Below are 14,589 nucleotides of genomic sequence, written 5' to 3'. Positions count from 1 at the left end.
GAGTGCAGTTGTTTAGTGCAAACCGAGCGTTGGTGTTCCGCAAAGCGATCCCCAAGCCTCTGCTTGGTTTCCCCGATGTAGAGGAGGCCACAACAGGAACAGCTGATACAGTATACCACATTGGCAGATGTGCAGGTGAACATCTGCTTGATGTGGAAGGTCTTCTTGGGGCCTGGGATGGGGGTGAGAGGGGAGGTCTAGGGGCAGGTGTAGCACTTCCTGCGGTTGCAGGGAAAAGTGCCGGGTGTGGTGGGGCTAGAGGGGAGTGTGGAGCGGACAAGGGAGTCACGGAGAGAGTGGTCCCTCTGGAAAGCAGATAAGGGTGGGGAGGGAAAAATGTCTTTGGTGGTGGGGTCGGATTGAAAATGGCGGAAGTGCCGGAGAATGATGCGTTGGATCTGGAGGTTGGTGGGGTGGTACGTGAGGACAAGGGGGATTCTGTTTTCGTTGTTATTGCGGGGAGGGGGTGTGAGGGATGAGTTGCGGGAAATGCGGAAGACACGATCGAGGGCGTTCTCGACCACTGAAGGGGGGAGGTTGGGGTCCTTGAAAAACGAGGACATCTGAGATGTTTGGGAGTGGAATGCCTCATCCTGGGAGCAGATGCGGCGGAGGCGAAGGAAGTGGGAATAGCAGATGGCATTTTTGCAGGCAGGTGGGTGGGAGGAGGTGTATTCTAGGTAGCTGCGGGAGTCGGTGGGCTTGAAATGGATATCGGTTTACAGGTGGTTGCCAGAGATGGAAACAGAGAGCTCCAGGAAGGGGAGAGAGGTATCAGAGATGGTCCAGGTGAACTTACGGTTGGGGTGGAAGGTGTTGGTGAAGTGGATGAACTGTTCGAGCTCCTCGTGGGAGCACGAGGCGGCGCCGTCATGTCATGTCTGCATGACAGACATGTTCATCTAGAGAGAGAGATGGACAGAGAACGCAAACAGTGTAAATGAGAGAGAGTGAGAGACACTGAGAGAACAGGTACACAGTGTAGGAGAAAAAGAACAATGAGTGACATGGTTAGCGAGAAAGAACAAACAATGAGAGAGACAGAAACAATGACACATCAAATACTGTCAGAGACAGACACAATAAAGGAGAGATGCATGTATACATACATAAATAATTATACATACACATTACACATCAAAAAAGAGAAATGGCACATACACAAGAGGGAGTGAGAACCACATATGCCTGAAAGAAAGACCAATTCCATGATACCCTACTCATGGAGGGACCCCTTGCACATTGATTTGCTTATATGTCGGGCAGACAGATTCTCCTGAATTGGTGCTTTTTCAATAATAGTTTGCAGGCTTTATTTTAGGTCCAACATTATCTGAATGTATATTAACAGGTCAAATAATGAATTGTCATTTCATTTCTTCATGATTCACCACGTTTATGCACTGTTTAGCAGCTTAAAATGACTGATTTTCTGTGATGTTTATATTCTTACAGATTAAGCTGTTTAGTTTATTGTGATAACATGGGGAGCTGGTGTTATATCATTGAACTAATATTGAAATCCTGGGAAATGTTCTGGGTAATAATCTCACCATGACAGTCATGATGCCCATATCTTTTAGGAACATAAGAAGAGGAGTAGGCCATTCAACCCCTCAAGCCTGCTTCACCATTCTAAAACATGGCTGATCATCTACCTCAGTGCCATAGTCCCACATTCATTCTATATTCCTTGATGTCATTAGTGACTAAAAATCTAAATCTGTCTGAACTTAATGACTGAACATCCACCAGTCTTTGAGGTAGAGAATTCCAAATATTCAACACCCTCTGAATGAAGGAATTCCTCCTCATCTCAGTCCTAAATGACCTGCTTCTTATTCTGAGATTATGTCTGTTGGTTTTGTACTCATCAACCAGGGAAGCATCCTAACCATGTCTACCCTGTCATTCCCTGTAAGAATGTCATAAATCCCAATGTGACAACGTCTCATTTTTCCTAAACTTCAGAGATGACAGGCCCAGATTCCACAATCTCACTACTTAAACATTCCCACCATCCTAGCAATCGGTATGGTGAACTTCTGCTACATTCCCTCTGTAACAAGCACACATTTTCTTAGGCAAAGAAGCCAGAACTGTGTACAGTTCCACAGGGCACTTTCACCAATGGCCTATACAATTGAAACAAGACTTCTTTGTACCTGTACTCAAATGCTCTAGTGATAAAGCCAACATACTGTTTGCTTTCTGAATTATTTCTTAACACAATATCCTTTTATTGTCACGTGTACTCCATTGTAGGAGTACAATGAAAAGCTTTTACAATGTCAGCCTTCTTATGGCAACGTCGTAGGTACAAGTACCTAAGTACAGTTATTGGATACAGCAGCGGATAAAAATAGTTGCATTACTTACAGAGTCGAAAAGTAAGTTATAAATAGGACATCATTAAAGGATTGCAGTAAGGTACGAAATTTCAAATAGACATTACAGTGTAGCAACTCAGCACATGGCCTCCACACATGCTCAGACCACCTGCACCACACCTCAGTCCAACAGCTGTCCCCGATCTGTTCCAAGTCTCCAGTTCACTCCGTCCTGGCACTCAGCTGCTCCAAGGTAAGAGCCAGGACTGCCTCCCCCATGCTGGTCGCTACCTCCCCACGTTCTGCTCCAGGGCTCACAGCCCACACGCTGCTCCGGGGCTCGCTGTTCCAGGGACTTGCTCTGGTGCTAAGGCGAGAGAAGAAGTAAAAAAGAAAGGTTGAAAAAAGAAGAAAGAAAGAAAAAGGACATGCGGAGCACAGGGTCTCAGGCAGGAGCGTCCTACTGTGCTGCCATCTTGCAACACCATCCTGCACCTGCATTGCCCCTTTCAGTGATTTATTAACAAGAACACTTTTGGACATGAACCCTTTCCAATTCCTCACCGTTTAAGAAATGCTTTTCACCTTTGTTCCTCCTAGCAAAGTGGATAACTTCACAATTATCCACATTATATTCCATCTGCCATGTTCTTGCCCACTGACTCAGTCTGTCAAAATCCCCTTGAAGTTTCTTTGGATCCTCCTCATAACTCACATTACCTTCAAGTTTGCTGATGACACAAAACTTTGAAACATGACAATCAATCCCCGCATCAAAATCATTGATAAAGAATGTGAACAGTCGTTCCACATGGTACCCCACTGGTGCCAGCCCACCAAACTGAGAACGGATCCATTTATTTCAATTCTGTTTTTACCTGTTAACTGATCCTCAATCAACTCAAGTATATTACCACAGTCCCATGTACTTGAATTTTGTGTAGTAACCTCTTGTGTGGGACTTTGTCAAAATTCTTCTATAAATCCAAAAACTCCACATCTACTGAACCTTCCTTAGTAATAATTTTATACATCTCAACCATGTCCACCCCTCAGTCTCCTTTGCTCTCAGGAAAATAATTCCAGTTTATCCAATCTGTCTTCATAACTGAAACTCTCCAGCCCAGACAACATACTGGTAAATCTCCTCTGCACCTTCTCCAGCGCTATCATATCTTCTTATAGTGTTTATTCCAGCACTTCACAGAGTACTGTAGCTGTGTTAAATAGGCAGCAATAAAGGTTGGAATTGAACTCACTACACACAAGCTGCTGTCAAATCTGCACCATTACAAAGCCATCATTCTCACCATTATGCTACCACCTCCTTTGCTTCCCAGCTGATAGACATTGCTGAAACTGAGCATCCTTAGTTTAGGGAGGGATATGGTGCCAGTAAAGCAGGCTGCTTTATCTTGGATAGTGTTAAATTTCTTGAGTGTTGTTGGAGCTAGACTCATCCAGGAAAATGGTGAGTATTCCATCACACTCCTTGGAGATGGCAGACAAGCTCTGGGGAGTCGGGAGGTGAGTTACTCCACATAGAATTGCTGGCCTCTGACCTGCTGTTATAATCACCAATAGTCCAGTTCTGTTTCTGGTTAATGGTTAACTCCTACAATGTTGATTATTCACTTCAGAAGCAAAAACAAGAAGGCACATTACCACCTGAATGGCTGTAAACTGGGAGATGGGAGTGTGCAATGGGACCTGGATGTCCTTGTGCACCAATCGCTGAAGGTAAGCATGCAGGTGCAGCAGGCGGTAAAGAAGGCAAATGGTATGTTGGTCTTCATTGTGAGAGGTTTTGAGTATAGGAGCAGGGATGTGTTGTTGCAGTTATGTAGGGCCTTGGTGAGGCCACACCTAGAATATTGTGTGCAGTTTTGGTCTCCTTTTCTGAGGAAGGATGCTCTTGCTCTCGAGGGAGTGCAGCAAAGGTTTACCAGGCTGATTCTGGGGATGGCGGGTCTGATGCATGAGGAGAGATTGACTAGGCTGGGAGTGTTTTTGCCACAGTTCAGACATATGAGGGGGGATCTTGTAGAGACTTATAAAATTCTAACAGGACTGGACAGGGTAGGTGCAAGGACGATGTTGCCAATGGTGGGTGTGTCCAGAACCAAGGTTCACAGTATGAGGATTCGGGGTGGACGATTTAGGACGGAGATGAGGAGACATTTCTTCATCCAAAGAGTGATGAGCCTGTGGAATTCGTTACCACAGGAAGTAGTTGATGCCAAAACATGGAATGTATTCAAGAGGCGACAAGATATAGCACTTGGGGTGAATGGGCTATTGAGTTAGATGATCAGCCATGATTGTCAAGAAGGGCCAAATGGCCGCCTCCTGTTCCTATCTTCGATATTTCTATAATGGAGGATTCAGTGGTGGTAATGCCCATTGAATGTGAAAGAGTGATCGTTAGATTCTCTCTTGTTGGAGATGGTCATTGTCTGGCATTTAAGTGACAAGTAACATTTATCATCAACCCAAACCTAGGCTATGTCCAAGTCTATCTGCATTTTGGAATTGACTGCTTCTGTATCTGAGGAGTCATACATTTAACCGACATTGTACAATCATTAACGAACATCCCTACATCTAACCTTACAATGGGAGGAAGGTCACTGAAGAAGCAGCCGAAGATGGTTGTACCTCGGACATTATTCTGAGAACTCCTGGAGCTAAGATGACTGACCTCCACAACCACAACGTTTGTCCCAGTAACTAACAAATGTTACTTGTCACTTAGATGACTCTAATCGATGGAGAGCTGTCCCCCTAATTCCTATTATCTCCAGTTTTCTAACTCCCTGATGCCACATTCAGTCAATTGCTGCCTTGAACTCAGCTCTTTTGTCCATGTTCGAGCCAAGGCTGTAATGAGGTCAGGAGGTGATTGGCCTTGGAAGAACCCAAACTGAGTGTCACAAAGTTCTGCTTGTTAGCTCTGTTGATAACACCTTCCAACATTTCACTGGTGATTGAGAGTAAATTGACAGGACGATAATTGGCCAGATTGGATTGGTCCTCCTTTTTATGTACAGGATATACCTGAGCAATTTTCCACATTGTTGTTCATATGCCAGTATTGGAGATGCCCATGAACAGCTTGGCATGGGTGCAGCAAGCTCTGGAGCATAAGTCTTTACTACTGTTGCTGGAATGTTGTCAGGGTTCACAACCTTAACAGTATCCAATACCTCGAACCATTTCTTGACATCATGTGGAGTGAATCAAATTTGCTGAAGTTTGTCATCAAAAGCTAGCATCCAGGTTCAGCAGAAAAATGGAACGTTGCCCTTTATTTCAAAGGGAATGGAGTATAAAGTAACAAGGTTTTGTTAAAAGTATACAAGGCACTAGTAAGACGACAGCTGGAATACTGTGAACAGTTTGCGGCTCCTTATCTAAGGAAAGATATATCTGTATGGACATTGGAGACAGTCCAGAGGAGGTTCACTTGACTGATACCAGATATGGAGGGACAGTTGTATGAGGAGAAGTTGCATAGATGGGGTCTGTACTCATCGGAATGTAGAAGAATGAGAGGCGGACTTATTGAAAGATACAAGATTCTTAGAAGACCACGCAGGGTTGTTGCAAAAAGGTTGTTTCCCCTTGTGAGAGAGTGTAGGACCAGAGGGCATAATCTCAGAATAAGTGGTCGAACATTTAAAATAGATGATGAGAAGGAATTTCTTCTCTCAGAGAGTTGAGAATTCTTTACTGCAGAAGATTTGCAAATGTTTCTGCCTTATCTTTTGGACTGATGTGCTACATTCCCCCATCATTGAGGATCATTCCTCTAATGAGTTATTTAATTCTTCATCACCATTAACAACTAGATGTGGCAGGACTGCAGAGCTTAGTTCTGATTGTTGGTTGTAGAATGTTTTAACCCTGTCCATCACCTGCTGCTTACGCTGTTTGTCATGCAAATAGATCTGTGTTATAACTTCATGAGGTTGACACCTCATCTTCAGGTATGCCTGGTGCTGCTCCTGGCATGCTCTCCTGCACTCTCCATTGAACTAGTGTTGATCCCTTGTCTTAATGGTAATGGTAGAGTGGAGTATGCAGGTTGTGTTGGAGTAAGATTCTGCTGCTGCTGATGGCTGACAGTGCCTTATGGACACTTGGTAGCTCTGAAATCTATCCCGTTTAGCGTGGTGACAGTGCCACACAACATGATGGAGGGTGTTCTCAATGTGAAGGCAGGATCTTGTCTCCATAAAGACTGTGCACTGGTTACAGTAACAGATACTGTCATGGACTTGTGCATCTGTGATAAGCAGAAGAGGTCAAGTCTGATTTTCCCCCTTGTTGGTTCCCTCACCACTTGCTGCAGACCCAGTCCAGCAGCTATGTCCTTTAGGACTTAATCAGTTCCATCAGTGACGCTGCTGCTGAACCACTGTTAGTGATGAACATCTGTGCTGTGATCCAAAGTATATTCTACTCCCTTACCACTCTCAGTGCTTTCTCCAAATGGTATTTAACAGGCAAGAACATTGATTCATCAGCATGAGGTTTCCTTTTCCATGTTTGACCTGATGCAGTGAGACTTCATGTTGAGGAGTCCCAGGGCAACTCCCTCCTGACGTATACAAACTGGGCGACCACCTCTGCTGGGCTTCTGTTGGTGGGACAGGACATAGCCATGGTGGTGATCATGGTGTCTTGGACACTGTGTGTCAGATGTCATTCCATAAGTATAACTATGTCAAGTTACTTGACTGGTCTGTGGGATAGCTGTCCTAGATTTGACCCAGATGTTAGTAAAGATGACTTTGCAGGGTCAACAGGGCTAAGGTGGTTGTAGTTTCCAGTGCCTTAAACATTGTCATGTGGTCTGTTCAGTTTCATTCCTTTCTTTGTGACTTTTGAGCACTTGATGCCAGATAAGAGTCAACTACTTTGCTGTGGGTCTGGAGTCTCAAATAGGCCAGTCTAGGTAAAGACAGCAGTTTTCTTTTCTGAAAAGACTAGGTAGATTTATATGAGAATTGACAATGATTTCATGGTCATCACCAGACTTCATTCCAGAATTTTGCTGAGTTGTCATGGTGAGATTCAAACTTGGATTAATAGTCCAGCTACTGGACTATTGCACCATTGCCTCTCCCCCGCCTCAAACCTTTCAATATATTTTTCCCAACCCCACCAGCCAACTTCCACCTTGTTCCTCCTAATTGCTCTTGATTAGATTTACTTTACTTACTGATTCTACATAAAAGCCAAAAGAACAGTGGACACTCAAATCAGAAGCAAAAACAAAGTTGCTGGAAAAGCTCAGCAGGTCTGGCAGCATCTGTGAAGGAAAAAACAGAGTTAACGTTTCGGGTCCGGTGAGAAGGGTCATCAGACCCGAAACGTTAACTCTGTTTTTTCCTTCACAGATGCTGCCAGACCGGCTGAGCTTTTTGAGCAACTTTGTTTTTGTTGCTGAGTCTACATCCTGTCCTTCCAATCAGAGATCCTTTCTCACTAATGTGCTCATCCTATCGCTTATTATCAATATTATCCTACTTCCTTTTCCTTTTTGTTGGTCCTTCCTAAATGTTGAAAATTGTTTAACATTCAGGTCTAAGTGTTTGTCACCCTGCAGCCATGTCCCTAAAGTGGTAATTCAATCATACCCATGTACATCTACTGTGCCTTCCATTCACCTATCATATTGCGAACGCTCTGTGTATTCAGAAAGTGCCTTTAATTCTGCCTTTTTAACACTGTATTTTTAAAATTTGATCTAGGCCAATTCTAGGATTTGATTCTGCTGCTTTCTACTTTCTTACGATAACCAACTTTGGTTTTCTCCTACCTGAAACCTCCCTTGGATCCTCATCCCCATGTCAAGCTAGTTTCAACCCTCCACAATGTCACCAACACATCTCTCCACAAGGATATTAGCTTCAGTCCTATTAAGATGTAACCTGCCCATCTTGCACAGATCCTAACTGCCCCAGAAATTCAGAGCCCTCCTTGCTGCATCATTTTTCCAGCCAAGTGTTCATTTGTTCAATCTTCTACATTATTGTTTTGTTGAATACAATTCTGCAGTTTGCTCCTGAGATTTGGCAATGTAGAATTTTTTGGGCAAACTTCCACCCTAGGTATCCAGTTCTGAGGAAGGGTCACTGGACCCGAAAAATTAACTCTGATTTCTCTTCACAAGTGCTGCCAGACCTGCTGGGCTTTTCCAGCAATTTCTGTTTCTTCCCTACGTACTATATTGGTTCCAACCCCAATTCAAAACAGGCAATCTACTGGATCTACCAATAGTCATTGTGGGTTTGGTGGAGGTGTTCAGGCAGACAGAAAGAAGGCAGGTGTGCTTGAATATCAGGTCACTAGTTCTCACCTTCAATTACAGCAGGAATTACGTGCCCTAACCCAGGACATCTTGGTTGGCTAACCCTCAGGGATTGTATGAGTTATACTTTCCAAATGAGCTCAGGGCCCAGGCAAGATCTCATAATGTGCCAGTCCTAATGCAGTGAGATTGTGTATTGCTGTCAATATGAGAGAAACATGTGATGAGGGAGAGACTCAGATACAAGCATATACATATATTTTGAGTCTTACCGTATGTATGAGAGAAAGAGATCATGGGAAATAGGCAGAAAGGCATATATTGAGAGGAAAGGATATATTTTCAAAACAAAATATGCACACATCAGGATAGGATAGAGAAGAAGAAACAGAGGCAAACACAAAGAAATATCAAATTAAAAACCCACAGAAAGACTCAGAGCAAAAGTCAAGAAAAATGAAAACAACAAGTAAACCAAGAAATAACGGAGGAGAGGAAAACACACTGAGAACAAGCAACAAGAGTTACACATATGGAAGAGGAAAATTACAGTTAAAATGAAACACATATGCAAGAAAAGCACTGAAGAAGACTTTCTGTAAATGGAAAAGAAACGGAGGTGAAAGAATGTTTATCAGGGAGGGCCAAACATTCATTGGAAAAAATAGTGCAAGACAATGAAAGTAGATACACACACAGAGAGCCACACACTGACTGTATAAGACACAAGCAAAATAAGAAGAGACCTGGCCGAAGGTAACTGGGCAGAAAAATATTCAACTGTTTCACAAATAAACATGGGGAAGTCTCCAAATACAATGTGCATGCAGGGTAAAATAAGTATGCTGAACTTGTATAAAGCAAAATGGGGTGCATCTAAGGACATCATTCCAAGGAAATACAGAGATTTTAATGAAGAGAAGTACAGGATAAATCCACATATAACCATCACAAAGATAAGGGACACGGAAATTATACTCGGGTAGTTGAAAGGAAGGAGCAAAAAGACGAAGAAGAAAAATGAGAAAAATTAACAGACAAAACAGGATACAGCAGAAAATAATGTTGATTATTTGTCCTCATTGATGTAGTTTGCCTTCCACGCACACAAATTTAAATTTCCTGGCCTTTCATGAGTTTATTTCATTAACTACATCCAGCCTTACATTTATTATGTCATCCTTTTAATTCTCCTTGTCCTGGTCTCTTGCGCATTCTTCTTGTTTTGCCCCATCCTCAATTTGTGACACGTTCTTCAGACACTTCCCTCCCTAAATTTCTCTATCTTCACACGTTTTTGTTTTGGTCATCTTTCCTAATCTCTCACTCTTTAGCTCAGCTTGTTATTACCATTTATTTCTATTTGTGAAGCATTTTGATAAATTTCAATTAATGATCCAGTGAACATTCAGATTATTATTGTCACAAATATGACAATTAAGACTGGAATTTAAACTTGAACTCCTTGTCATGACACTAATACTCTTTGAGACAACTTCTAGATTCTCTGGATCACAACCGACATATTGCCTTCTGACATCTGAATCTTGTGTTCAATATTACATCCTATTCATTGTTTTGCTTTCTTTCAGGACGGTGGAGAGCACAAGATCCATCTCTTTGAGTTAGCTGAATATAATGGAAGGAAGATGGAGATTGTAGAAGATGATGTTCCCAGCCTTTGGGCTTATGGATTCCAGAATAGAGTAGGCAGCATCAAAGTCATCAATGGAACGTAAGACAACACCTTACACTGTTTAAATCATTGAAATTTCCTGCAAGTTGTCAGGTAGTGTCAATACATTTGTTTTGATGATCTCTTGCTACATATTTGGAAAGACTAATGTGTAACGCACATTTCTTCCTGATTTACTCCATACCTGTCTCTATCCAGTCTGCAGTACCCATATTATAGAACTAAAAACAGTAAACATATAAAAATGAGGGCTGAGGAGCTGCAGTATTAACACTTCAGCACAAATTATATCCTGGACCAAATACAAAAGCAGCATGAAAACATAGTGAGAATTTGATAAAAGATCCAGGAGTGGTGTTACCTGTTACCAGGATGTCTGCCAAAGCTGTACCATTAAAAAAAAATGATGTTTTAGAGTGGTAATGATGTAATGCTTACCAAAGAGATGTGACTTTGTAGATCCCTTAATGTTGCAACTCAGGATGGGTGGTATGGTGGACATTCGGTGGAGACACATTTGGTCATTCAAATTAACTTTCAGTAAGGCATCAAAAGGGAGTGAATGTGCAGGAAGCCAGTTAAATATGAAAATTGAAGTGTTATGTCAGTGTAAGACCCTAATTGCAATTATTGAGAAGAATTGGGTGAAGAATGCATTATGACCTGTCACATTTCTTCCAAATCATTGCAGAAATGATGTATTTGCCTGGAGTATGACTCCAACAACCTTGACACCACCCAAGACAAAGCAACCTGCTTGATTGGCATCCCATTCTCCAGCTTAAACATTCATTCCCTTTACCGTTGATGAACAGTGGCAGCTTTGTGTACCACCACTGCACCAAGACTCTTGTGAAAGCAATTTCCAAAACTTACAGTCTCTACCACCAGAAGGACAAGGGTAACAGATGCACAGTAACACCACCTCCATCTCCCCCTCCAAGTTACATGTTATCCTGACCTGGAACTATCTTGCTGTTCTTTCATGATTGTTATGTCAACGTCCTAATTGGAAAATCCCTTCCAACCAGTACTGTGGGTGAACCACATGGACTGCAGTGGTACATGAAGGTGGTTCACCACCATTTCCACTAAGCTGTGCAGCTCTTCGGTGGATCCCCATATGCTGACTAGCATGCCAACACTGTTCCCAGCATGGAGTTCCAGTTTTGGACCTCGGAGACCTGCACAGAAGAAAACAAAATTAGAGGGAATGTAGCTCACCACCACCTTCACAAGGATAATGAAAGATAGGCAACAAATGTTGACCTATCCAGCAATGCTCATGATCCAGTGAACAAATTTAAAAGTAAGTTTTTTAGGAGGAATCAGAATAATCCTCCTGTCCCATCAAAACTCTTCCAGCTCATTGCTGACCCATTGTCACCCCATTCCCACACACCCTTCCTGAACTAGGGTAGTCATCTGTCAAGAATTAGCTAGGAGTTACAGAAGTTACAGATTTATTTCCTGGAAACTCGTGTGAATAACTCTGCAGATAACTATGGCATTTTTCAAAAATTGTTTATTAACTGTAAAGATACTGATGATGGAGAATAAGGCTGTCTGATCCAAAGCTGAGCATCATCTAATTGATGAAGCATCTCGTTATTTTCTGGTTGGTGCAGGGAGGCAGGACTCTGCAGTGAAGGATCTGTCTGGGGGGCCTCGAGCAGCCATGGGTCAATTAGAAGCATGAAATTGTAGATGAAACCTTCAAGGATACATTCAGCTAGATTTTCAGTGCTAGTCCCAACAGTGTCAACTTCCCTGTTGACTGGCTATGTTCAATAGCTGGCCACATTTGCTCCTGAACGGTTTTGGACACACTTGGCACCTATCGCCTACCAAAAGCAACGTCAGTATGCTCCAGACCTGAAAATGACTTGTACCTTCTGAATGCCATGTTAGTAAGTACCTGTTCAATGCCCAACTGAAAAGTCTCCTCCACAAAGCAAGGCATAAGGAAAGGGATGTAAGAGATTAAAAAAGCAATAGATAGCCAGGTCATGGTTAGTAACAACAAAGATCTAAATAAGTCTTTTTTAACTGTACCTGACTGTTTTTTAGTGGATAAATTAGATATAATTCTTGCAGAAGTTCTAGAAGTGATGGATGGGTACAATGAATGCTTTGAAAATGAAGACTGTGAATATTTCAACAGTTTGACTCAGGAATCCATATCTATTTGGGAATTACTAAAACATTAAATCTAAGAAACTCAATCTGTAATCCTGCAGCCCTGTCAAGGATCGGTGTTGACAGGTTATAAGTAGCTGGGCATCACAAACTCAGTATCTATGATGAGCTATCCATTAGTTTGAACAGATGGAAAATTACAAGCTGAAAACTTGGAATTGGCTCACCTGCTTCCTGTGAACATTGCTTCTTATTGGTAAGTTGCAATTAAATATCTGTATGGTTCCTGAATTGAACAGGATAGAGCAAAAAAAAAAGTTCAGTAAAGCAAGCATGGGTTTGCTTCATTTATCTAGAAGTTTCACCAACACAGAAGCTGCTTTAGCTAAGGACTGGAAGATAATGAATGTTATCCTGATATCCAACAAAGACGTAATGATATCTTATTCTGTTAACCTCTAGGTGGGTAGGGTACCAGTACCCTGGTTACAGAGGACCCCAGTATGTATTTGAAAAAGTGGACTATAAACATTGGAATGAATGGGATTCTAACCAGCCCCTAATCCAGTCTATCCGCCGTATTCGTGATATGCAGTGGCACAAACAAGGCTGCTTTCAGTCCACTCCAACCAGCAGCTGAAAGAGACAGGAGGAAAACCCTGAGGTCAGGGGCAGAAGGTTTGCAAAGAAGAAAAGAATGAAGTAGAACCTGCAGGCCGTTCATCCCTGTGCTGTAAAACAAAAACTGCTACAAATAAAATGGTGACTGACTGTAACAACTTACATGATTATATTTGTTCACATGGATTTTCTGTTTCTTTTCCTCTTTAAACAAAAATAAAACTTACAGTACTCTGACTAGGAAGAAAAGAGTATCCTACTCTGATCACTATCCGGTGATCCCAACTGGGAATTTTGAGTGTGTATGGGTGTGTGAGTGTGAGCACGAGACTGGCCTCCTGTGATGCACCTGAGAAACAGCTCGCTGTCCAGGCTGCCACATGACAAATGGGCAAAATACCAGTCACCATGCTACTCCCTCCATCATTTGGAGCTTTCAGGGGAGAGGTGAGAAAATGAACTCTGAATATATCTTTTTTAAAAGAGTTATAAAACTGTTCCAATGAAACACCTGTCACATTGTAAGCTTAACCTATCACTAACATGACAGAACCTCTAATAAAACCACATTGTTCACCATGACTGCTGCAGTAAGCTGTCTGTAAGATATAAATCCAGATATAAAAAACTTTATTTTTTTCTTTCATTTGCGGGATGAGGTCATTAGGCCAGCAATTATTGCCCAGATGGTAGTTAAGAGTCAACCAGATTGCTGTGGGTCTGGAGTCACATGTAGGCCAGACCAGAATAGGATGGCAGTTTCCTTCCCTAAAGAACATTAGTGAGCCAGATGGGTTTTTCCAACAATCGACAATAGATTCATGGTCATCAGATTGTTATTCCAGAGATTTTATTGCCTTGAATTTGAATTCGACCATCTGCCATGACGTGATTGGAACCTGGATCCCCAGAACATTTTCTGGGTTTCTAGATTAACAGTCCAGCGATAATATCACTAGGCCATTGCCTCCCCCGATACCTCACTAAAAGCTACTTCATTGCAGGTAAAAAACAGGATCACAGTTATTGCTGAGCCACGGGCTTACGTGTAAATTTACAGGATTAAATAAACCCTCAAAAGTAAACAAGAAATGAGTGTTATACCTAGTTTCAGCAGTAAATGAATGCATCCTTACACTGTCAAAGAGATGTCTTTGTGCCAGAAGTGCTCTCAATGAAATGAAAGAACACCAAAAATAATAATTTCGGTCATCAACACAGACTACAACATTCTCTTGAAATCGTCATTTGCTTCAAAGGCTTTCTGTGAGAACTTACGACACGGTCTTTATTATTTTTACAAGTTTGTTCATATTTTTCAAAATTAGAAGGCATTTTTATACGGTGTTTTCCATGGCCTCCGGGCATTGTTGAGACCTATCATGAATAATGTTTTTGCAGTTTTGGTCTCCTCATTGAAGGAAAGTTGTAAATGTAAATGCTTTGGAGACACTTCCCAGGAATTCACTAGATTGATACCTGGC

At 42.1% G+C, this 14,589-nt stretch overlaps 1 protein-coding gene across 3 annotated transcripts in view; it reads left to right on the top strand.

Annotated features, from left to right (window-relative positions):
• The window catches only part of crybb3 (crystallin, beta B3), a 23,768-nt gene extending 10,508 nt beyond the window's left edge, over window positions 1-13,260 (top strand). For all 3 annotated transcript variants that reach the window (XM_048611167.1, XM_048611168.1, XM_048611166.1), the window contains exons 5-6: window positions 10,242-10,384; window positions 12,947-13,260. In XM_048611167.1, the coding sequence (XP_048467124.1) occupies window positions 10,242-10,384; window positions 12,947-13,124 (321 nt within the window). In that variant the 3' untranslated portion in view covers window positions 13,125-13,260. The remainder of the gene's footprint in view (window positions 1-10,241; window positions 10,385-12,946) is intronic.
• Window positions 13,261-14,589: the final 1,329 nt, after the last annotated feature.

Source organism: Rhincodon typus, chromosome 24 (assembly GCF_021869965.1).
Source record: "Rhincodon typus isolate 14 chromosome 24, sRhiTyp1.1, whole genome shotgun sequence".
In the NCBI taxonomy this organism is placed as follows: Eukaryota; Metazoa; Chordata; class Chondrichthyes; order Orectolobiformes; family Rhincodontidae; genus Rhincodon; species Rhincodon typus.
The sequence above is the reverse complement of the archived record's forward strand: the minus strand, read 5'-3'. Positions and strand labels throughout refer to the sequence as shown.